Below are 22279 nucleotides of genomic sequence, written 5' to 3' on the forward strand. Positions count from 1 at the left end.
AATTTGGTGATCTTATTTCAGATTGGTAGGAGTTTTTAGATGTTTGTTTGAAGGACAGAGACTTCTCAACCGCCCTGAAAATGCATGGAAAAGAAGAGAAAAGAATGGGCAGGCACACCTCACACCTACTTCTTTTCCTCCATAAACTAATCATCAACAGATAGCACACATTATACTTTAAATACAAAAACAATGCAAGATAATCTTTAGTATTAATCCTTTAATAAGAGCCACCTAAGAATGTTTTAGCTGGGCATATTAAAATATTCTCCCACTTAATATAGTGGTTGGCATGGTTGCCTTACGTACCTAACTATCAACTATTGATTTTGATAATCCAATAACAACCAGAGAGTTGGAGCAGCATCAAATCATAAGTTCATTACATGAAATTAATGCTATACAATAATAAGTGGGGTACATAGAACAAAGCCAAGACATGATTGATAGTTCATAAGTCTAAAATATAATAAGAAAGAGATCAAGCTTGTTTGCCATCATCCACAGCACTGTTCTTGGTGTCATAGTAGTGAACGAGAGCAGCACCGGATAGCACTGCCAGTGTCAGAGCCTGTGCATGCATCCTGCATTGTCACACATCAATTAAATAAACATATACCCAATGCATATCTTTTATATTTTAAGCAAACTTCCCTTTCTAATTTTGTCGAACAAGTCTTGTCCTATTAAAATCATAGTTTATCTATTGTACAGAACATATCTAATTAGTCAAAAAAAATAAATTATGGTAAATACCTTGCATGAATTAGCCTGAGACTTGTCTTGGCTGGGAAGTTCTTGCGGCTGTATGCAAGTGATGCTGCAACTGCAGCTGCCCAGAGAGATCCTGTGAGAGAGATCAATTCAACTGTAACTGGTTAACAAGTGTATGAAAACAAGAACAATAACAACAACAACAACATCATCATCATCATCAACAACAACAACATAGGTGTATGATGTATTGATTACCAACACTAGTGAGCTTGTGTTCTGAAACCCATGACTGTAAGGAGCTCATGTTTGATATGCAAAAATCAAAGACAAAAGAAGGAAATGGTAGCTTTGTATGTTGGATTTAGAGATGTTAATATAGATGAAAAGCATGAAAGTAAATTCCAGTTTCACATGGTTTTGAGTGATAAACCTGGGAGCTAGCAAAGACGAGAAACCATCAGCTGCTGTTTGTTGGTTTCACAAGTAAATGTCTGCATTACTTTCGTTCTTTGTTTGGTATGGTGTTTGTAAAGTAAATGGTTCTACTTTGGGGAATTGAACTTTTTAAAAGGGAATGCACTTCTTTAGAGGTAGGTAATTGAAAGCCCTTTGATTTAGGATGAGACCTGGGGGCCCAAACAACATGAGCAATTGGTTTTTGCAATACCGTGTTCTTGCAACAGTAACTCATCTCCTGTTCACTTTAAACAATGGATTTTTTATTTGACTTCATGTTGGGTGGAAGGGGATAAAAGTGATCTAAAATAGAGAGAAGGTTATGGTGTTAGATTGTATAAGACTTTTTATTATTATTATGTAAATTTATTTAGTATAAAATTGATTTACTATGAGTTATTCCTGATTCAGGAAAAAAAGTTGGATATAATTAGAAAAGAATTAGTGTTTCTACATAAGTGCAAGGTGGTCACTCTGGGTCTTTGACCTTCCTAGTTGAGAAAACATTGTACTAACTCATGATTGTGATATGATTAACTGGAACAGTTTTATTATTATTATTATTATTATTATTATTATTATTATTATTATTACTGATGAAAGTGGAGCGTTAGGTATGTGCTTATGTTGTATAAAATACAAAATTCATCTGAAATATATTAGAAGAGAGGAAAGATAGGTATATATATACTTACTCTTAATTTTATTCCCTAAAAACTTTCATCTTAAATAAGACATTTGGAGACTGTTGATTCATATCATGATTTTATCCTCTAAAGAATTATTTTCCTTCTATGTGACTCTTGATTAGCTAAAATATCATTTCGTGATTCTATCCTCAAAAGACTTTTCTTTCTTGTATACATTAATAAAAGTAAACAAATCACAATATCAAACTCTCACCTATTAACTTGAAAATAATGGAGTACCATCTCTTCGATTGTAAGAATAGTTATATATACATACACACAAAAATTTTTAGTGAGATATATTAGAAAAATTATTTGCAAAATATGAGATTTTTTTTTATTGAAAACTTAATTAGTATTTTAATTTATGTGGAGAATGAAATACCAACTCTTTTGCCATAAGGATGGATAATTATATATTTAATACCTATAATATAGGTTATAAATGAAATTTTTCATAAAATTTTTTTAAAAAATATTATTTATAATAAAATGGATAAATCACAATCTTAATGAAAAAAATGGAAAAAAAAAACAAGACAAATACTGGAAAAAAATTAACAAGAAAAAGGGAAACAAACTGACTAACAACCTCATCAGAGGTGAGGTACACAAAATAAGTTTAAACTGACTAGCAAGTTTGTATATATTATTACCCAAGGTAATAAATTAAAAAATGCTCAATAACATAAAATATAAACTAAATTGAAAAATATAAGATATTTTGAAAAAAATAAGTGATGATGGGCTATTTGGCGTGTATATATAAATTATTTTTAAAAAAGTAATTATCGGGTGGCTAAAAATTTCACTATTCTTTAGGGTCCTCGTTTGCCCACCCTAATAAGGTCTTATTTATAAGTTAGTTGCCGACAAGGACACAATGAAGAAATATGGATAGCTCTCAAGCTCATGCATGCCCTCCCTAAATCACGCCATGTGTTCCATTTCCCCTCATATAAATTGAAATTGACCGTTAATAGCAATTAGTGAAGGATACCCTAAGCACATGTTCCACATAAAACATCAAATGCTAATTGTCTTTGATTGTGACTTTTATTAGTTGGATATTAGTTGAAATCATAATTAACATTTAAATTTATATCAAATGAAAAGCTCTTATCTCAACTTAACTTCTTATTTGTAAGTTCTTACTTTAGCCTTGTCTCAATTTAAATAGTTAAATTTTGTATTAAAAAATAATTTGAAATAATTTTCCTAATTAAGCACCATGATGAAATGATTTGATTTTTTCTTGGAAAACATTTTTACCAAGCAAATAACTTTTTGGATTGTGACCCAACACTGAAAGGGAAGGACCAGTTAGTTCATTGGTCAGGGTGGATGAGTTAAGGTGATAAAGACCTCTACTTGTAGTCACATGAAGCCATAAATTGGCATCATAATTGAAGGAAAGCATACGTGACAACGATCATTATTTATGTGGTTTAATTATTTTATAAAAAAATTAAAAAAATATTACAACAACAGAGATCACACTAAAAGGTGCATAGTCTGAAGGTATCCGACCCCATGTGAAAAATTAGGTGAGACATTTGAAGATTTCGAGTTCAAAACTCATTAGAAATATTGATAGTAAAGAGTCGGCGGTTGTGGATGAAGGTTCGCAGTCAAAATCTAGCATTTTTGGTTGAGATCGTGAGGGCTAAATGATCAATTCTCGGTTTGTGCGCACATCTTTGATATATATAGCGCTTGTGGTTTTTTAAAAAAAAAAAATCACCATATATACAAACCCTTTATGCTTTGTCTCATTTTGCTACATTTGATCTTCAAAATAAGGCACTTCGTATATATCTATCTTTCCTAAGTCTCTTAGGCAATTATGAAATTAGTGGCGGTATAAGCATGTAATATTGGAGTTTAGTCTAATAATAATACTTTAGATCAACTCCTTTGAGGCATATTGGCTATCTAACATTTAAGTTAAGTGCTTCATGTTGGTTTGGTGGCCAAACTTCGATCCAGCCCATTTATTATTAGTAATAAAAATAGGGTGTAAAATGCAAAAGAAACTCTAAACATAAACATGTGGCTATATATTGAGAAAGCATCAATAGTGAGAAAAAAGAAAAAGAAGAATGGTTTTGTTCTCTGCGTCCATTAGAAGGAAGAAGGTGAAGAAAGCATCTCTTCTTCTATTGAATCATAATCAAATTGGCAAGTTTGTTTGGAGCAATCTTGGAGGGTAATTTTTCTAGTTTTTTTTTTCTTGGTGTGATCATTTAAGAAAGGGATTTTTCTAGAGTTATTATTTGTATTTCTCCATTATTGGCGGTAATCTTAAGTGTGCATTTGCTTGAGAATTTTTGTATTTGATTTGGAGTTTGGCCCGTGGTTTTTCCTCTCTAAACAGAAGATTTTTCCACGTAAATTTTGTGTCTGCTTGATTGATTTCATTTATTGTTCAGTTTAGTACCCGAAATTATTTTATTTACATCAAAAGGAATTTGTTGTGCAAAACTCAACACTTCATCCATCATTTTATATATAAAAAAAAACAAGTAATTTTCCTCGACAAATATCAAGCTACGCATACTTGTTCCGAAAATTCTAGACCCGTACCAACTTGGAGAATGATTCTTTCTCTCTTCTTGATTTAGTTTGACATATGTTGTCTTTTTTAATAAAAAAAATAGATAAACTATGAATTTATTGAAAGAATCAGTCAAAACGGAATACAAAGAATGACTAGCAAAGAAAATAAATCATGAGGCGCTCACCAAAAGTGAGGCACTCAATTGGAACAACAAAAAACAGGAACTGAAAAAGAAGCAGAAAAGGAAAAAGAGGAAGCAAAAAAGGCAGGCGAAGACCGTATCCAGTAACACATGCCTGCCATTTCTGAGGGAGGAGTAGACTACTCCTGAGGAGAATCTTGGATCATCTCGCCTGCAAGATGCGTGGCCCTAGCGCTTATGAAGTCCAGGGAGAGCTTAATCCTTTGAGTTGCTTCACTTTGCGGCTGAAGCTGATGGTTCAAAAGTTGTGGAAAACCAAGAAAGGAGCATATTAGCAATTTTACAAATAATTGAATTAGTATCTAGTGCATTGAAATTAAAAATCCGATTATTTCTTTCAAGCTAGATGTTCCAAACAATTGCTCTAGATGTAAGGTCTCAGAGAGAGCGATTCAGAGTAGTTAAAGAAGGGATCCAGGAGGTCCAAATTGTGGCAACTGAAGGCAGAGGAGTTTGGAGATCTAGGATTTGTTTGTAAAAGAACTGGATTCGTTCTGAAAATTCACACTTGGTGAAGAGATGCTCTACTGATTCAGAAGCTTTATGGCAAAGGACACAAGTGTCTGTGGTGCTCTGGAAGTTGCAACATTTCTTAAAAAAGGTTCGTGAGAGTTAGAATTTTGTTGTCCCAAGCTAGCCAACAGAAGAGGGAAATTTTACTTAGACATTTAACTTTCCAAAATTGAGAATATAACGAACTACGGATGCCTCCGTCTATTAGAAATTTGTAATAGGATTTAACTATGAAATTTCCATTGGTGCCTAAAGTTCAAGTGTAAAAGTCCTCTTGAGCAGAAGAGCAATCTGGAAGGTGATGCAACGGTACACTCGAGACCGTTGATTCGTCTTCGAATGCCCGTAACAAGTTGTTCAAACCCTGTTGATCAAAGATATCCAGGAATTGGGAAGAGTATAATCTTATTACTCAAGAAAATGATTATCACAAAACTGATTTCCTCTTGCCCATAGGCTTACATTAAATATGCGAAAATAACACTAAGAAAGGATATAATTCGAAAATTTACCAAAAATAGTAAATTCTCAAATATCAGCAAGAAATAAGAGATCTATCAAAATAAAGACAATTGCCACAAACGGCTCACAAATCATATATTTCTATCCCAAGATATAACGAAATCAATTATTACTAAAAATAGCAAAATTAGGGTTTTCGAGGCCTAAACAATGGAATTTGGCCAAATTTTGGTCTGACTTACGAAACTCGTGATTTTTGTTTCTTGACCTGTTTCCCATCAAATAGACCTGGTACAACCATAAAATCTCATCGCCCGCCAAATTACCGAAATGCCCTTACATCGTACTTCTCCATGTACGCACATGCCACATCATTTATGCGCCTGTCATCATAAGGGAACCCAGAAGCGAAATAAGATATGAAGTTGAAGCTGATTGAAATAAACTTTCAGGGTTTAACTGGTGTTGGTTGAATTGACTTAAGGTTATCCAGGGGTGAAGGCAATCAAAGAAAGGGTGAGGCCAAATGTCTTTAGGAGCTCTCCTATTTAATCATTTATCAAACTAAAAGGAAGTGGTTGTGCCATTCAGAATAGTTTTGACGAGGCAGGAACAGAAAGAAGGTAAAACTGAATTAACTCCTGCCCAAAAGAATGAGGAATTTCTAGGTGGGGATTGATAAAGAATTCCGCAATTGTTTCTGACTGGATAGTTGTCGTTAACAGCTTTTGCCCAACAGTTGTTAGGATTGGAGGAAATCTTCCACCACCATTTCCCTAGAAGGGCTTTGTTGAATTTTTGTAGGTTTAGTATAACCCAACCACCCATGCTTCCTGGTCTACAAATTTTATTCTAGGCAACTAAGTGAATTCCTTTTGAGCTCAAATCTGGACCTTTCCAAAGAAAATCCCTTCGAATCTTAACTATTTTTTTATTATCCAAGAAGAAAGTTTAAAGACTGACATCCAATAAACTGGCATTATGGAAAGAACTAAATTTAAGAGTGTCAGTCTTCCTCCTAAGGAGAGGTAAATTGCTTTCTAGGGCGTGAGCTTGGACTGAATTGAGCCAATTAGTTTCACCCATTCTTGTCTCTTTGGTCTTCTTCCAGAAATTGGAACTCCTAGGTAAGTAATTGGAAGACAATTCTTGGACTAGTTTAATGCTAACATTGAAGCAGCAGTAAAGACAGCTTTTGGAATAGATAATTGAAAGACCTGAGCATCCTTCAAAAAGGTAAAGGATAAGCTTAATGATTTGTAGGTCCTCTTGATCTCCCAGTGAAAAAATAATTAAATTATCTGCGTATTGAAGGTGACTGATGCTCTCAATTTGGGAGAGTTGCGCTCCAATTAGTACTTTGGATTTAAGTGCATGATGGAACATTGCACTTAGCGCGTCTAAGGCTAGAGCAAAAAGAAGAGGGGATAAAGGGTCTCCTTGTCTCAATCCTCTTTTGCATCAAATATAACCTTGAGTAGTTCCGTTTATGATATTGTCTTTTTTGTGTTTCTTTTTTATTTTAATGTTGTTATACGTTTTGTTGTTAAAAGATGCTATGTTGTATGTATTTTTTTTTTCATGTATACTCTTTGTAATTTTTTTTTCTGATTTATTTATTTATTAAAATAAATAAATATTGTAAGAAGGAGTTAATCTTTTAATCTTTTACTTGGTAAAAGAATCCTGCTTATATAAAATATAAAAGTAGCAAGTAGAAAATTTTATTATTATTAATACATGATTTCCCGATGACCAAAACTTACAAATAATATCCTTTAGGTGAAATTTTAGTAGAACTTAATTGTTTTTAGTAAAAAGAAATTTTACTAATATAATGTCTCAAACTCTATGATGACATAGGTTTAGGGTTGCATCAAAAATAGTTAACAATAACAATAATAAATATTCAAAATGTCATGTCAGCTGCCAAATTAAGGTCCTTCGGCCCCTTCCTTTGTCCTGCAACTTAGTAAACAAAACACTGCATATGGGGTGAAATATTGCAGTGATCGCTATATATAGTATAAAATATATCTCTGATTTTGTTTATCACTTTATTAAAATAAAAGCTCTAATTTTAAATTAAAAATAAAAATATTTTTGAAGTAAAGGTGTTAAATAAAAAATATCCAATTATAGTATCTTATTGTTTTCTTAGTTTGATTTAAGGTTAATTACTGAACAAGTCAAATTTGATTTTTAATATTGAAGAGTGTCCATATCCGCATAGAAATATGTTTTTAGGATAATGAGTCTCAACTCTTCTAAGTTGGTTATTGTATGCGGGGTTTTTATATTTTTATGTACTAATTTTATTTTTTATAATAAAAATATGATTTATTTATTTTTATTATTAAAAAAATTATATTAGTTTGTTAGAAAGAAAGAAAAAAAAAAAGACCCACTCGTGACTTTTAAAGTTTTAAATTAATATAAATCTATATAATATAATATCAATAAGAAATAATTAATTTTTGCTATTAAAAGGTAACTTCAGAGATGATACCTTTCCATATATTAATTAAGCAAATGTTTGGTTTGAATATATCATCACTACATCACATGCAAAACTAAGAAATGGATTGACATTGAACTTTGATTAGGAGTGGGGTGCTTATCAATTGATTCTAGGAATTTTAGAGATGTAGCTCCTATACTTTGTTAATTTTCAGTAAATGTAGAATTTAGATAAATAACAAAACCTCAACCATATATTATAATCATTGCTTTAGAAAAGAGTTGAATTTTTAACCTTTAATTTAGTAGACAAATAAACTATCAGTACTAAACAGTACTGGAACCCGGATATACAGTATATATACAGTATGAAAATAGTATAGAAATCCCGGGTGAACAGTGTATGAACAGTACGGGTAACAGTACTGTTGGGAGAGAGATTTGAACCCATGATCTCCCCTTTACACTTTGATGTCATACCATTGGGCTATCCAATGGTTGACACTTTCTTAGTAATTAACCACAAATTTTTATCATGATGTTTTTATTGTTCCAAAATTTTAAAAACTCAGATCAAGACTCATTTCAAATTTAATCTAACCTTCTTATAAATTGAAGATATCTTTATCGCCTTTTCCTAGTGAAACACCCAATCCCGTGAAATGTTGTAAATGCTAACACCTAAATTATCACATCAAACATTTTAATAATTAATTTCAACTTCCGAGTCTCACTTTGCCTTAAATTAATTATGATAGCAACGTTACTCCTAACACGTACCACATTATAGGTGCATGAACTTACTAATAAGTGAACACTCCTGACATGTTCATTTCATTCATCATCCATGGCTTCGTCTACTCCATCTTTCCTTATGCTACTTCTCTTCCTTCTTGTAGGGAGCTCGTCGGCGAACCTTTCGACGAACTTCTACTCTTCATCATGCCCTAATGTTTTCAGCATTATAAAGCCGGTTGTAAAGTCGGCCATCTCCGCTCAAGCCCGAAACGGAGCATCTCTTCTTCGTCTCTTCTTCCATGATTGCTTTGTTAATGTAAATTATTATTCTCTCATACTTAATCAACCTTAGTTCACATGCATATATATATACATATATGTAGCACTGACTAAGTTGCATGTATCTGCATGCATGCATGCATTGTAGGGTTGTGACGCATCCGTACTTCTTGATGACACGCCAACCTTCAGAGGAGAAAAGACAGCACCGCCCAATAACAATTCAATAAGGGGATTTGATGTGATTGACAAGATCAAAGCAACCGTTGAGAAAGCATGCCCTGGTGTGGTCTCATGTGCTGATATCTTGGCAATAGCTGCTAGAGATTCAGTAGTCATAGTAAGCATGCATATGCATATATATTTCTATCAACTCATTTTTTTTTTTTTTTTGGGTAAATAATTAAGCTAATTGTTAAGTTGATCATGTATGTATGATAAACATAGCTTGGAGGACCTAATTGGAATGTGAAGGTTGGAAGGAGGGATTCAAGGACAGCCAACTTCTCCGGAGCTAGCACTGACATTCCTCCACCGACATCAAACCTGAGTCGTCTCATTGCTAATTTTTCTTCTCAAGGTCTCTCCGTCAAAGACATGGTTGCACTTTCAGGTTAGACCATATGCTGTATATTTGCTTTATTTGTAAAATATATAATATAAACATATAATATATAGTGTTAATTGAATTAAAGATAGTTTTAGCCGGTTCAGTCCTTCTGTCTCCCATATTATTTTATTTTTTTCTCTTTTTTTGTTTAGAGTACTTCACTTCTGGTGAGAGCATCATGTTGTTCTTCTCTCTTTCTTTATATCGTCCGTACTATTTTATGTGTTTGTCGTATTTTTTTTTATTTTTATAAAATTATGATTTATCTATTTTAATATATATATATATAACTAGTAATTATTTGGGAAGGCATACTTTATATACAGTGTCATATAAAAGTTGGGTAAAAAGTCTATAATGATTGATGCCAGTGAGATGGAATGAAATGAGACGTTTTGTCCCTTTCTTCTTTATTAAAGACTAATCACAAATTTTGAAATAAATATCAACCTTGTGAAACAGTGAATTGATTGAAGGTATGAGATTATGTTTATATTTCTGTCAAAAATTTATTATATCTTAAAATAATTAAGTAGCTCCTTGTTAAAACCAAGCATTAAACATCACCATCATTTCATTTTTTACCCTTTTACTTCCCTCACTCTTTTCTGTCTTTATTCCCTTTTTCAATCTCCTTTGATCTCTCTTGAGCACAAAATAACCATAAAAAAAACTCGATTTTTTATTATTATATAAAAAAAAAAGTTTGAGAAGAGTCCCTCTCTTAACCAAAGGACGGTGTCTGTTTTCTCTATTTTGGTGTATTTGTCCTGTGTCTATTTTTGTATTTTGTTTTATCCACTTCTAGTGGAACCATGTTTTTATTATTATTTATAATTTTTGTTGTTTTCTGTAATAATATTTTATGATTTATTTTTTTTTAAAAAAAAAAAAGTTTCTGCCATCATTCATTCATTGGATCCCATTTTTTCTTAGGTAGTCATTGAATAATGTGGCATGATCTTTGATGGAGTTAGACTCTTATAAAACCTATATATTTGAATAATAATCTAGAAACTAATAAATAACTAAGAAAAGTACCCAAATAAATATAAACATATTTATGTCTTTGAAAAACCAAAACCAGAAACAACAAGGACAAATGGATTGCACTCTTTTTAACCCGTTTGTCCTTATTGTTTCTGGTTTTGGTTTTTTTATTTTTGGTGTTTGTTATTCCGGTTTTTTTTAATAAATTTATGATCTATCTCTTTTATTAAAAAAAAATTATGACTTTGAATATAGGTGGACACACCATTGGAAAAGCAAGGTGCGTATCTTTCAGAGGCCACATATACAACGACACCAACATTGACTCATCTTTTGCCAAAACAAGGCAAGCCAATTGCCCAAGAAGGGTTGGTGTTCAAGATAGAAACTTAGCACCACTTGATCGCCAAACTGAGAGAGTGTTTGACAATGACTATTTCGAGAACTTAGTGGTTCACAAGGGACTTCTCCACTCAGACCAAGAGCTTTACAATGGTGTTTCCACTGACTCTCTGGTCCAAACTTATGCAAGCAGCACCAACACATTCTTCTCCGACTTTGTCACAGGGATGATCAAGATGGGAGACGTCAAACCCCTCACTGGCTCCAAAGGAGAGATTAGAAAGAACTGCAGGAGGGTTAATTAATTAATTAATTAATTAATTGGTTTATGTTAATTTACTACTGTTGTGCTACTTGATTACTGTATGTCTGTGAGTTTGTCTTGTGTGTTTACTGATGTTGGAAGTGTAAGTTCTGAGGAATAAGATGAAAACATTGAAAAGTGATTGTGAGAATTATTAATGGTCGACAATAAATTCTGCAAGGAACTGGTTAATTAATTTTGTGGACGTTGATCAGGTGTTTAATTCTGCAAGGAACTGGTTAATTAATTTTATATTAATGATTTAAATTTTAAGATTGAGTAATTTGCACAAGCCATTTAGTTTGGAGTCATCCTTTAAAAAAAATATATATTTTTTTATTTACATTAGATGTGATATTTTGAATATGTTGATCATATATATATATATAGTCGGTGATAATTAGAATGGGAATTTTAATTATTTGATAAGACTATAATTTCTATGCCATTAAGAAGGTTAGATTTTTTTTTTTATATTTTATTTTATAAAAGTAAATTAAACAGACATTAGAACATAAAAGAGTACAAAGGAAAATAGATCCGGATAACAAAAATAAAAAGAAATTAATAGAAACACAAACAGCACCTAGAGACGGCAAGCCAAACTGAAAAAACTAAATAAGAAGAAGGTTAGACTTAATCAGAGGAATGAAGATTATAGAGTGCTTAACATAGAACAAGACTTGTGTGCATTGACCATCAATTTGGTGGTGACTCATGCTTGCAAAGTGGATCATTTAATTAGTGTAAGATAAACAGTGAGAGAATAGTTCATGAAAACATGTTTTTGTCTTCACAAAGCCTTTATGGGCCTATATTTTAGATGGAACATGGAAGTCTTGCTATCCATGCACCAGTTAATTAAGCATTAAGTTGATAAGATCCATAATTAGTCAAAATTGTACTTAGACACTTAATTAATTTATACGTTACATAAATATTTTCACCCGGCACGAGCTAAGATTTGAATTCTTCTTGATAGAACATAAATATCCTACATATGAAACTCAGTGTCAATAATTTAAGGAGTTATTAGTTTTATTTTAATATTATCAAAGGAGTAAGGTAAATTTTTTTTTTAGTTTATAAATAAAAAATAATAATTTTTCTTTTATTTGTTGGGTTCAATAATGAAATACCAACCACTAAGTTAGCTTTAGAAAGATGTAGGATTGATTTGGTGCTTTGGGATCACTGTTGAAGAAACTAAATAGATTTTGTAAGACCCTTGACACAGTTAAATATATATATATATATATTATAAAATTGATACAGTTAAATATTTGATCAATTCTTTTTCTGCTAATATTTTCTAAAACCTATTCTCAATGATAAAATTAAGATATTTTTATATATAAAATTAAATATTTGATCAAGTCCCTTTGCAACTAAAATTTCTAAAACCTATTATCAAGATATATATATATAGTTGACTGTTGGATCAAGTTCTTATTTTTATTTTTATTTTTATTTTTTGAAAAGGTGAATAAACCACTTCGAATTAAGATCAAGAAAAAGTATAAAAAGACACCAACCACTAAATGTGGTTAAGTACAACAGAAGAGAACAACAAAACAGGCAGAAGCCCAATAGTTCTTATTCTACTTCTACTAATAGTAATATTTTTTTAAACCTATTATCAATGTTGAAATAATATCTTTTTATATATAACACCTGGATTCAATATTTCTGACAACTCAAAGTAAAAAACTAACTGATGGCTTATAACTTAAATATATATATAAACATAATATGCATTATTATCTATAACTAAGATAGTGAATAAGAAGACTGTTTTGGTGTCTTTTAAGGATCCATTTGTTTCTCTTTAAAGAGCCAAATAAAGTTTATAACATGCCAACAAGATCTACTGCATTGGACTCTTTGGATTTCCATCAGTTTTGCATGCATGACTCCAAGAACTTGTCAAAGCTTCACATAAATGCTTCAGCAACAGAAGGTTATGTTAATAATGTTTAGTAAATGAAGGCCATGTGCAGAAGCACTTATTTAATTAATTAATGCCAGAAGGAACATGAAGCTATCCTCCTCCATTCCCTAGAAACCAAAAGAAACAATATTTGTACATTTCTTGCTGACTTCCATTTCATATTATTTGATCATCCTTGCTCATCACTGACATTGTTTTAATTACTGTTGTTTTTCAGCTTTGATTAATATTATGAGACTAATGTGTAGCTTTCCTTACACACCCTTGTCTTCCACATTGATTCTCTTAACCTTCTTGGGTACCACTTCAGGAATTTTTGTTTTTGTTTTTTTTTGTTTTTATTTTTTTTTATTATAAAATAGATAAATCACTACTTCATTAAAAATAAAACCAAATACATTAAAAGAGAAGGCAATCGTCCACTGAAAATTAGAACTATAAATTAAGGAGAGAAACAACCTAACACTCTGAAGCCAAATAGGGAAGAAGTCCTTCATCTATAGCACAGTCATAAAGAAGTTGAAGTCACCCATTTTCAATGAGACATATGTGCACTTTTTTTATATTTAATGAAAACATGGGTTTATTTATTTCATTTCAACCCAATCTAATCTTTATTTACACCTTATTAAATAATTACGTGCTCATATATATATATATATATATATACCAACAAATAAATAATCCCTTCACACAATACATGATAAACTTGGGACCTTAATTATATCTTCCTAAACTTGACTAGTCTTGATGAATAACTAAATAGAGCAGGGACCAATCAAAGTTCTCAACAACCCTACCTAGAAAAGGTCTTCAAAAAAAAATTTCAGCTTCTCTCTCCAAACCATCCAACATGATTCCATGAACATATAATAAAAGAATGAATGAATTATATATAATTGACTATATATATACACACATTAAATAATAATAAAAAGGATTAATAGTAAAGAAAGAATTGATGAGAAGGAGATTGGTGAATGATTTTAGTATAGTATTTTGAAGTGGGAGTTGAGTAAAGACAAGCAAAGATGCGACCAATTCAAGCAACCACGATGGTAGACCAAATACCATCACATCCTCAAAACCATATACAAATGGGAGCCTTGTCATGAGGTCATGCAATTCCCCATAAAATTTTAAATACTAGTCCTTGAGGAGGAAAAACAACTAATTCTCTCTTTCTCATCACCACCACTCATTTCTTAACATTTATATGCATATCTACTCTACACGCTAAGAAAACTCCCTATTGTTTAACTAATATATATACTATTAGCTGGCATTGCCTTTGACCACCAAACAAACAAACCATACAAGTGAAAACATAGCTAATTAATTAGCCATATTAATTCATATTCCTTTTTCTATTCATGAGGGATATATATATATATATATAACAAGATATAAAATTTATATAGAGTGCGTACATGTTGCATTTTATTGCTTGTTAGTAGATATAAGAACATATTCTCAGAAGCTTCCAGGCTACACATGGGAAGTATCAAAGCCAGAATGCCTTCTGTGTCCCAGCCTTAAAGTTGCTGAACTTGAGATTCTAAGTGCACAGACAAACATGTGAGGAAACAGCACTGGACCATTTTAATTAGGTCAAATGCATGCATAAGCAAGCATACACACGTGCAAGGTGTCCATGTGTCTACCATATCATGTCACTCTCTCAACACAAACACTGCAATCAATGTGAGGATTGGGTTTCATGATTAATACTTGTTAAAAAGAAGCTGAATCTCTTCTACCAAAAGGGGAGCTTGTGTGTGAGAGTTTGTCATTCTCTAACAGGGGAGAATATATGCTTGAAATGATGCAAGTATATATAACAATATGAATTTCTGAGGAAAAAAACAAGAGGTTCAAAGATATGATGATGTTTATCATAGGAAATCTGAACATGAAATAAAACATGGAAATATAGGAAGAGAAACACAGGTGAGAAGTGGAAGATAATCAAAAGGTAGCTATCATTCTACAAGTTTTTATGTGTAGTATAAAATAAAATTATCATGACCATGCATGATACTTAGGCTTGAATTTCAAAACAAAAATTGGTACACAAGTAACAAACAAACCAGTGTAGACTTCCACCTCTTTTGTTTGAAGCACATGGTTCATATATGATAGCTTGCAAGAACTTCTTCACCCAAAGAATGGAATATTCTCATTTGTGATGGAGCTGTATTCAGTGGAGCTAGAGGGAGGGGTGTACATAATAGGAGAAACAGAAGGGACGCCAGCAGTACTATGCTGAGTGATCATCGGAGTTGATCGGAGAGGAGGCGGTGCAGCTACTGACACATCTGCAGTGGATGCAAGCAAAGCAACATGAGATGAAGGATTGATATTGATGCTTGTTGTTTGCCTGTACTTATGTTTCAGTATCTCAGTTCTAACTGCGTTGAGTTCTGCTTCCAAAGCTTGAACTTGTTGTTGCAAAGCCAAGATAGCACCCATGCATCCATAAACAGGATCCCTTAGCCTCACATTAGCTTCATAAACAAGACTATTTGCAGCATCAGCTCTCTGGGGTTCAGGCACCTCCTAAGAAACCACAATCATGCATGGAAAACATTTTATTCATGTAATTAAATAATTAATTAAGGTGTTGAATTTGATAAGATGATGAAATATATTTTAAGGAGGCTTGTCACCATTAGCATCTTGGAGACGTTGCTTGCGCCGAAGACCTTGTGAACAGATGCAAACTTTTGAGGTTCATGAGGGGAGAAGTAGGGAGAGAAAGGGCACTCTTGTGCGCATCGTCGTCTCAAGAGCTTGCAAGCAGCGCATGGTGTTATTGTGTTCAAGGCCCCTGCAGCAGGACCTAACAGATGTCGTCTTCCCATTCGATCGGTAACATCTGTTTCTCTCTTGATCTTCTTCCCTAACTCATCACACTTCTCCCTAAACATCAACCATTCAACAGCAGCAGCAGCAGCAACAACAACAACAACAACAACAACAAGTGAAAATAAAAGTTAATAATCATAACATGAAACTTTTGAAGTTTAGATGTACTCTACTGATCATCACTAGGGTTTTGCTGAACTTGTTGATGTATAAACACAATCACCATGGTAAGATGAAAACAATAAGAAAGAACAGGTATGATCAGTTAGTTAGGGTTTCATTCATGGTTCATATCTATATATATATATATATATATATATATATGTATATATATATATATATATGTATATATATCTGAGAGAGGAGTAGACCTTACCTTGTTGTGGACATTCAGGCATGCTCCTTGGAAATGGAGAGAGAGAAGAAGAAGATGAAAAGGAAGATGGAAGAGGAACAGGTGAAGAAAGAAGAGAGTTGCAATAACAAGGAAGGAAGGAGTGCTTAAAAGGCAAGGTATTAAGGGAAAGTGGCTTAAAGATTATATATATGCACATCCAAGAGGGCAAAGATAGCAATTAATGATGGTGCCAAAAACAGGAATGGATGCATGCCTTTTGTTTGTTGCTGTGTTGCTGAGGTTGTTGCTGATGTACTAGGATTGGATTATAAGGAGCTGTGAATCCTTTCAGAGCTTGGACAACCAGAGATGGTGATGGTGATGGTGATTCTCAAGGTGGTGGTGATGGTGATTACCATTGAGAAAGAGAAAAGAGGGCGAGGTAGAGAGAGAAAGAAAGAACTTTTGGACTCCCTCGAGATGTTGACTTTATGGTGAGGACAAAAGGAAGGCCTTAGTTTGCTTGGATCTCAAATGTTGAAGAATTGAAAGGTCTCTTGCACCTTGGGGTTTGTAGTTTGAGCTAAACTTGGCCATTTCTTTAATTCAAGAACTTTGGGGGGAGGGGCCATCCTCGAGATTATAGTGTTATTTTAGGATTTAATTTCCATATTTGCACTAAGGAGCTAAAAAAAAATACATAAAATAAATACTTTCTAAATTGTGTTATATTTGTATTTTTTTTTTCTCTAATAAATTCGTAGTTTATCCACTTTATTCAAAAAAAAAAAATTTTGTGTTATATTTTGTTCATTGATGGTAGTTTCATGTCAATATCAGTATTTCTTTGATTTAATGAATAATTTTGTTTAGGTATACTATGAGAGTTTCATGGAATTAAAAAGATAATTTTGATTTTTTACATTTGAACTTCTTGTTCATTGAAAATAAGAAGAATTAATTTTCAATTAAACCAAAGTTTTCATCTTTCATGATGTTAATAGAGTGATGATGAAACCTATGTTATATGAATAGATAGTGATAAAGATATGGAGAATAAGTTTGAGAGGTTGGATTGGATGGATGACTTCCCTTCAAAGCTTATGGTGTTTTCCAGTAGCAAGTTTTAGACATGTAAAAGGATATATGTGATTAGACTCTAAAAACTCTTTGCTCATCAATTAGAAAGTATTAATTAATTCAAAAAAACTGAATTTGATTATGTACGAATTATAGTTTATTCTAGCTCTTCATAGGCCACTTGCAAAAAATAAAATGAAAAAAAATTCTCCTTCTGAGGCAAGTGTATGATTTAACTAAAAGAAATCGAAGCTTGTACTTGATTTCTAAAGAAGCTAGCCTTAGTCCACAAGGGCTAGTTTTGCCAAATTTTTATTATATTTATTTTTATATTTGGATTGAAAGAGATTGTAGGATAGATGTACATGGTAAAACCCATATGACTGAGTTTATACTCAATAAAAAATTGTAAATAATACCATGTGAAACATAACATCAGTGGGTACCCCTTTGCTAATTTACAGTGTATACTTGATTATTAATTATTTGAAGTACATACATATGCAACTGAGTTGGAAGAAAATTTCCATAGAAAACAACCACTGTTTAGTTCAATGAATTGTTATTTAAATTGTAAATGGGCAAATATAACATCGAATTTTTAGATAAACATGAATATTATTGCAGTAATATATGTATAAATTATGTTTAAATACTATAATAGTATTGTTCATTGGGTCTCATATGAGAGGATGTTATTTGTTCCTTCTCCATAGTTGCATAATACGAAAAATTTATTAGCTCAGTTTGGTATATATATGAAAATGTTCTGAACGTGCACGTAGTAAAATTTAGGAGGCGTTTGGATTGAGGGTTAGAATACTATTGGAATGGGATTGATTATAAATAGTAATATATGACCATGTTTGGGTAAATTACTATTGACTTGGGAATGGGTACTGTTGGTATTATCATTATGCATAGTAAAAACATTTCATTACCTTCAAAATTTGGGGGCATAGAGGGGAATAAATACTGTTGACAGTGAATTGACACTTTTGCCCCTAGTTAATATTTAATTAAATAATAATAATAATAATTAATTTAAATAATTAATTATAATAATTAAAGTAAATTATAATAAACATAAATTGAGTCATTTAAATATTATAATAATTACAATAAATAATAACTAACAAGAATTATAAATAGTCATATTACATTATAGTAATTAAAGTGAAATGACAATTTTGCCCCTATGTAGATTTAATTAAATAAAATAGTTAATAAAAGTATTTCATTATGGTAATTAAAGTGAAATGACATGTTTACCCTGTAGATATTTAATTAAATACATTATTGATAGTGAAATGACAATTTTGCCCCTCGTTGAGATTTAATTAAGTAATATTTATTAATTTAAATAACTAATTATAATAATTAAAGTAAATTATATTGAACATAAATTGAATCATTTAAATATTATAATAATTAAAATAAATAAAAATTAACAAGAATTGTGTAATATACATATACATTATAATAATTAAATTGAAAATGACTTTTTTGCCCCTACATAGATTTAATTAAATAAAATATTTAATATAAGTATTTAATTATGGTAATTAAATTGAAATGACACTTTTACCCATTAAATTATTTAATTGGTTAATGATAAAAAAATTATTTATTCTAAATATTTAATTATAATAATTACAGAGACTAAATATTTATTTATATGTAATTATTTTATATATTAATTTATCATTACTTATGTTAAGGGCATTAAAGTAATTTATATACAATTCTCTATGTCACTTTTTCTATTCCCAATATTTATTCCTTTCAACCAAACACCTTTTTCATTATCATTACCATTACTTTATCCATTCCCATTACCATTACTTTTCCCATTCCCATTACCATTACCATTCCTATTCCGTGATCCAAACGCACCCTTAAATTGTCTCATATATATATATATATATATATATATATAATGTCTGTTCAAAAGTTCTTTTAACAATCCTTTTTGAGGAGATGCTTGTCACCTTTATCTTAAAAAAAAACCCATGATTCTCATTAGCTAGGTTCAGGATTTTATGTAAGTGACAAATTTAATAGTTTTATATTAAATAAGGGAGAAAAGATTATGTGCCTGTATATATATATATGAATCATAACTAAAACATGTACGGTGTTTTCAATAGAACTAAAATCATGAGCTTTGGTCTAGAACATATCAGGTTCAACTATTCATCACAGGATCAAGTTGTTATAAAAGCCAAATTTCTTGTTTTTAATTTTAATTTTTATTTTTATTTTTATTTTTTTTGAAGAAGTGAATAAAACCAGCATGCGTTAATAGCCAAAAAAACAAGAAATCGAAAGCCAATCCACTAGCCGTGGAACTAATACCAAAATAAAACAAGGAAGGAACAACGGGCCTCCTCCAGGACCCAAAGAACAAACCTCAGAATTACTCCTCACACTTAACATGCATCACCTCAAGAGAAGATGCATCATCCACCCCCTCGGAACGAGGCCCAAAGAACTCCAGGCTACGACGGACAACAAAAATAGAGTCCTCCAGCTTGACTTTCAACCCATCAGAAGCTGCAAAGAACCAAGATAAAATCAAAAGATCAATCTTCACCAAAATAGATCGCGGACTCGCACAATTAGCAGAAAAGATATAATCATTTCGCGCAAGTCAAATAAACCACACAAGTTTTGACCACCCCATCTATAAAAATCCTGCCCGAGGGCGCAAGGGAGCCCTCCAAATTCCCCGCACCTGAGACATCGTTATTTGTATGATGGTTATTTACAAGTCACTCTTGATTTATTTTTTAATAATAATAAAAAAACCAAAGTGGTAGGTGATCAGAAAATTTGTACACGCTATAAGTTTATTTTTAAATATTTCTTTTCATGTGTATCTGTAGTGATGTGGCTTTAACTTTTCAACCTGACATGCCACATTTGTGTGAAAACCTAGGTAGTATGATTTTAGATAAATGAAAAGATATAAATAATATCATCATGGCAAATATGACATTTGGTCAATGAATACAGCTTTCTAATTTACATGGTATACTCTTTTTAATATGCAACAAGTGCCCCTCCCCTCCCCCTATCCCCCTTTAAAGTTTATTAAAGAATAGAAATATACCAGTTATGGTAACTTATCAATAACCCCTAAGAACTTATTAACTCTGACAGCTACCACATGGGGCAATGCAAGTCCACTGTGTATACATTAAAAAAAATCACAAAAACCATATCAAACTAATAAATTCCCGAGGGGAAAGATATAACTCTTCCCATAAGAGACCCACTAGATGTACTTGTATAGTATTGTGAACAATACATAAGCCTGGGAACAATGGATGAATAATATTGCTATGATACTATAGCGCAGGGATTCAACCTTGCACATGCACACCCACTTCCCATGTGACTAACCATTGCACCATATATGCTACATCGTATACTTGCTCAATGTTTAAAATGCATATATGTGTATATATATATCAAGTGAATTTGTCTAGTTCTTCAACCAAGTTCGTTCCTGATTTTTTATTGTTTATACAGTTAAAAAGCTAGACCATATTTTATAGGGGTTTGGGTCTAGGGTGTTGGGTGTTTGCTTATGTATATATGTGCATGTACATAGTAATGCACTGTGCAGCACATGGCACAAAACCAAAGACTTCCTCGGTTATGAAAGTAGGGAAGACGATTCCTATATATATATTTATATATTTATATAAGTTGGAGGAAAATCCCAAACTAATGTCTTGATTATATTTAGAATTACGTATATATAAAGGTAAACTCAATAGTCTTATATGGAATAAGATTAAAAAAAAAAAATTGTGTTTATATATATTAGTTTAAGGTAGAACATCTGCAGATAATAAAAAAATGAGAGAGAGCATGAGAGGGGAGAAAGAAAGCGAGAATGGGTTGGATGAGACCTAGGGATTTATTATAATATTTTTTCATGTGAAGAGGGTTATTGCATTAGCATCCAACAGCTCCGCGGGATGTCCCCCGAAGACTCAAGCTCTATATATATTGCTTATTTAGTTAGAAGATTGTGGGATTATCAATTTTTCAAAATATCAAGCACACACATCATAGAAAAATCAAGAGAAGACACAAGATTTGTCCACACAGTTCGACACAATGTGCCTACATTTGCGAGTTAAACTGAGGAGAATTAGCTTAATTAGTAGGAAAAGCAAAAAAGAATACAAAGGTCTTACAAATCACATCCCCACGAGACAATGGCGATCAAAGCTCTCATGCATAAAGGTCTAAAGCCCCGTTGACATTTAACACACTTTCACCAAGATCTTGTCATTGGACACTCCCTCTCATAGAATTAACTAATGCTCTTATGCCTATCTCCTTATGCCTCTCTCTTGCATCATAAATCTTTGAGACGAAACTCATGTAACCCTCCACATGAATTATATCCGGAAACCCTTTTCTTCAGTTTTGATTCTCCTAGTTCGAAATCTAGCGTTATAATTATGTTGTGACACGGTTTCAACATGACCCACCACACTTGCTAAGCTAGTTAAGCCATAACTCCATGTTGCAACATAACCTCAAGATGAGTCTAAGTCAAACATGACCGAATCATCCACTAATCTCAATTAAGCCGCTAACCAATTGTACTCACCACACTAACCACTAAGTAGGAACCCAACCTGGGTCTTCAATCACTTGCCAAAACTTAGCATTCTCAGATTATCCCAAAATAGCCT

The 22279-nt window shown here is 32.0% G+C and overlaps 3 protein-coding genes across 3 annotated transcripts; 1 reads left to right on the forward strand and 2 right to left on the reverse strand.

Moving 5' to 3' along the window:
• Window positions 1-360: 360 nt before the first annotated feature.
• On the reverse strand, window positions 361-1141 carry LOC120250574. Its single transcript, XM_039259401.1, has 3 exons — window positions 973-1141; window positions 757-847; window positions 361-584 (listed from the first exon to the last, which is right to left on the reverse strand). Exons 1-3 carry the CDS (start codon window positions 1019-1021, stop codon window positions 482-484), a joined length of 243 nt encoding a protein of 80 aa, XP_039115335.1. The 5' UTR covers window positions 1022-1141; the 3' UTR covers window positions 361-481.
• Window positions 1142-8867: 7726 nt separating this feature from the next.
• LOC120250724 (peroxidase 4-like) lies at window positions 8868-11527 on the forward strand. Its single transcript, XM_039259561.1, has 4 exons — window positions 8868-9113; window positions 9225-9416; window positions 9524-9689; window positions 10932-11527. Exons 1-4 carry the CDS (start codon window positions 8907-8909, stop codon window positions 11321-11323), a joined length of 957 nt encoding a protein of 318 aa, XP_039115495.1. The 5' UTR covers window positions 8868-8906; the 3' UTR covers window positions 11324-11527.
• A 3659-nt stretch (window positions 11528-15186) lies between these two features.
• LOC120249525 (LOB domain-containing protein 15) lies at window positions 15187-17182 on the reverse strand. The gene is made up of 3 exons (XM_039258059.1): window positions 16518-17182; window positions 15943-16195; window positions 15187-15832 (listed from the first exon to the last, which is right to left on the reverse strand). The coding sequence occupies exons 1-3, from the start codon at window positions 16529-16531 to the stop codon at window positions 15431-15433; spliced, it is 669 nt and encodes a 222-aa protein (XP_039113993.1). The 5' UTR covers window positions 16532-17182; the 3' UTR covers window positions 15187-15430.
• Window positions 17183-22279: the final 5097 nt, after the last annotated feature.

The sequence above is a fragment of the Dioscorea cayenensis genome, chromosome 19 (genome assembly GCF_009730915.1).
Source record: "Dioscorea cayenensis subsp. rotundata cultivar TDr96_F1 chromosome 19, TDr96_F1_v2_PseudoChromosome.rev07_lg8_w22 25.fasta, whole genome shotgun sequence".
NCBI classification, from domain to species: Eukaryota; Viridiplantae; Streptophyta; class Magnoliopsida; order Dioscoreales; family Dioscoreaceae; genus Dioscorea; species Dioscorea cayenensis.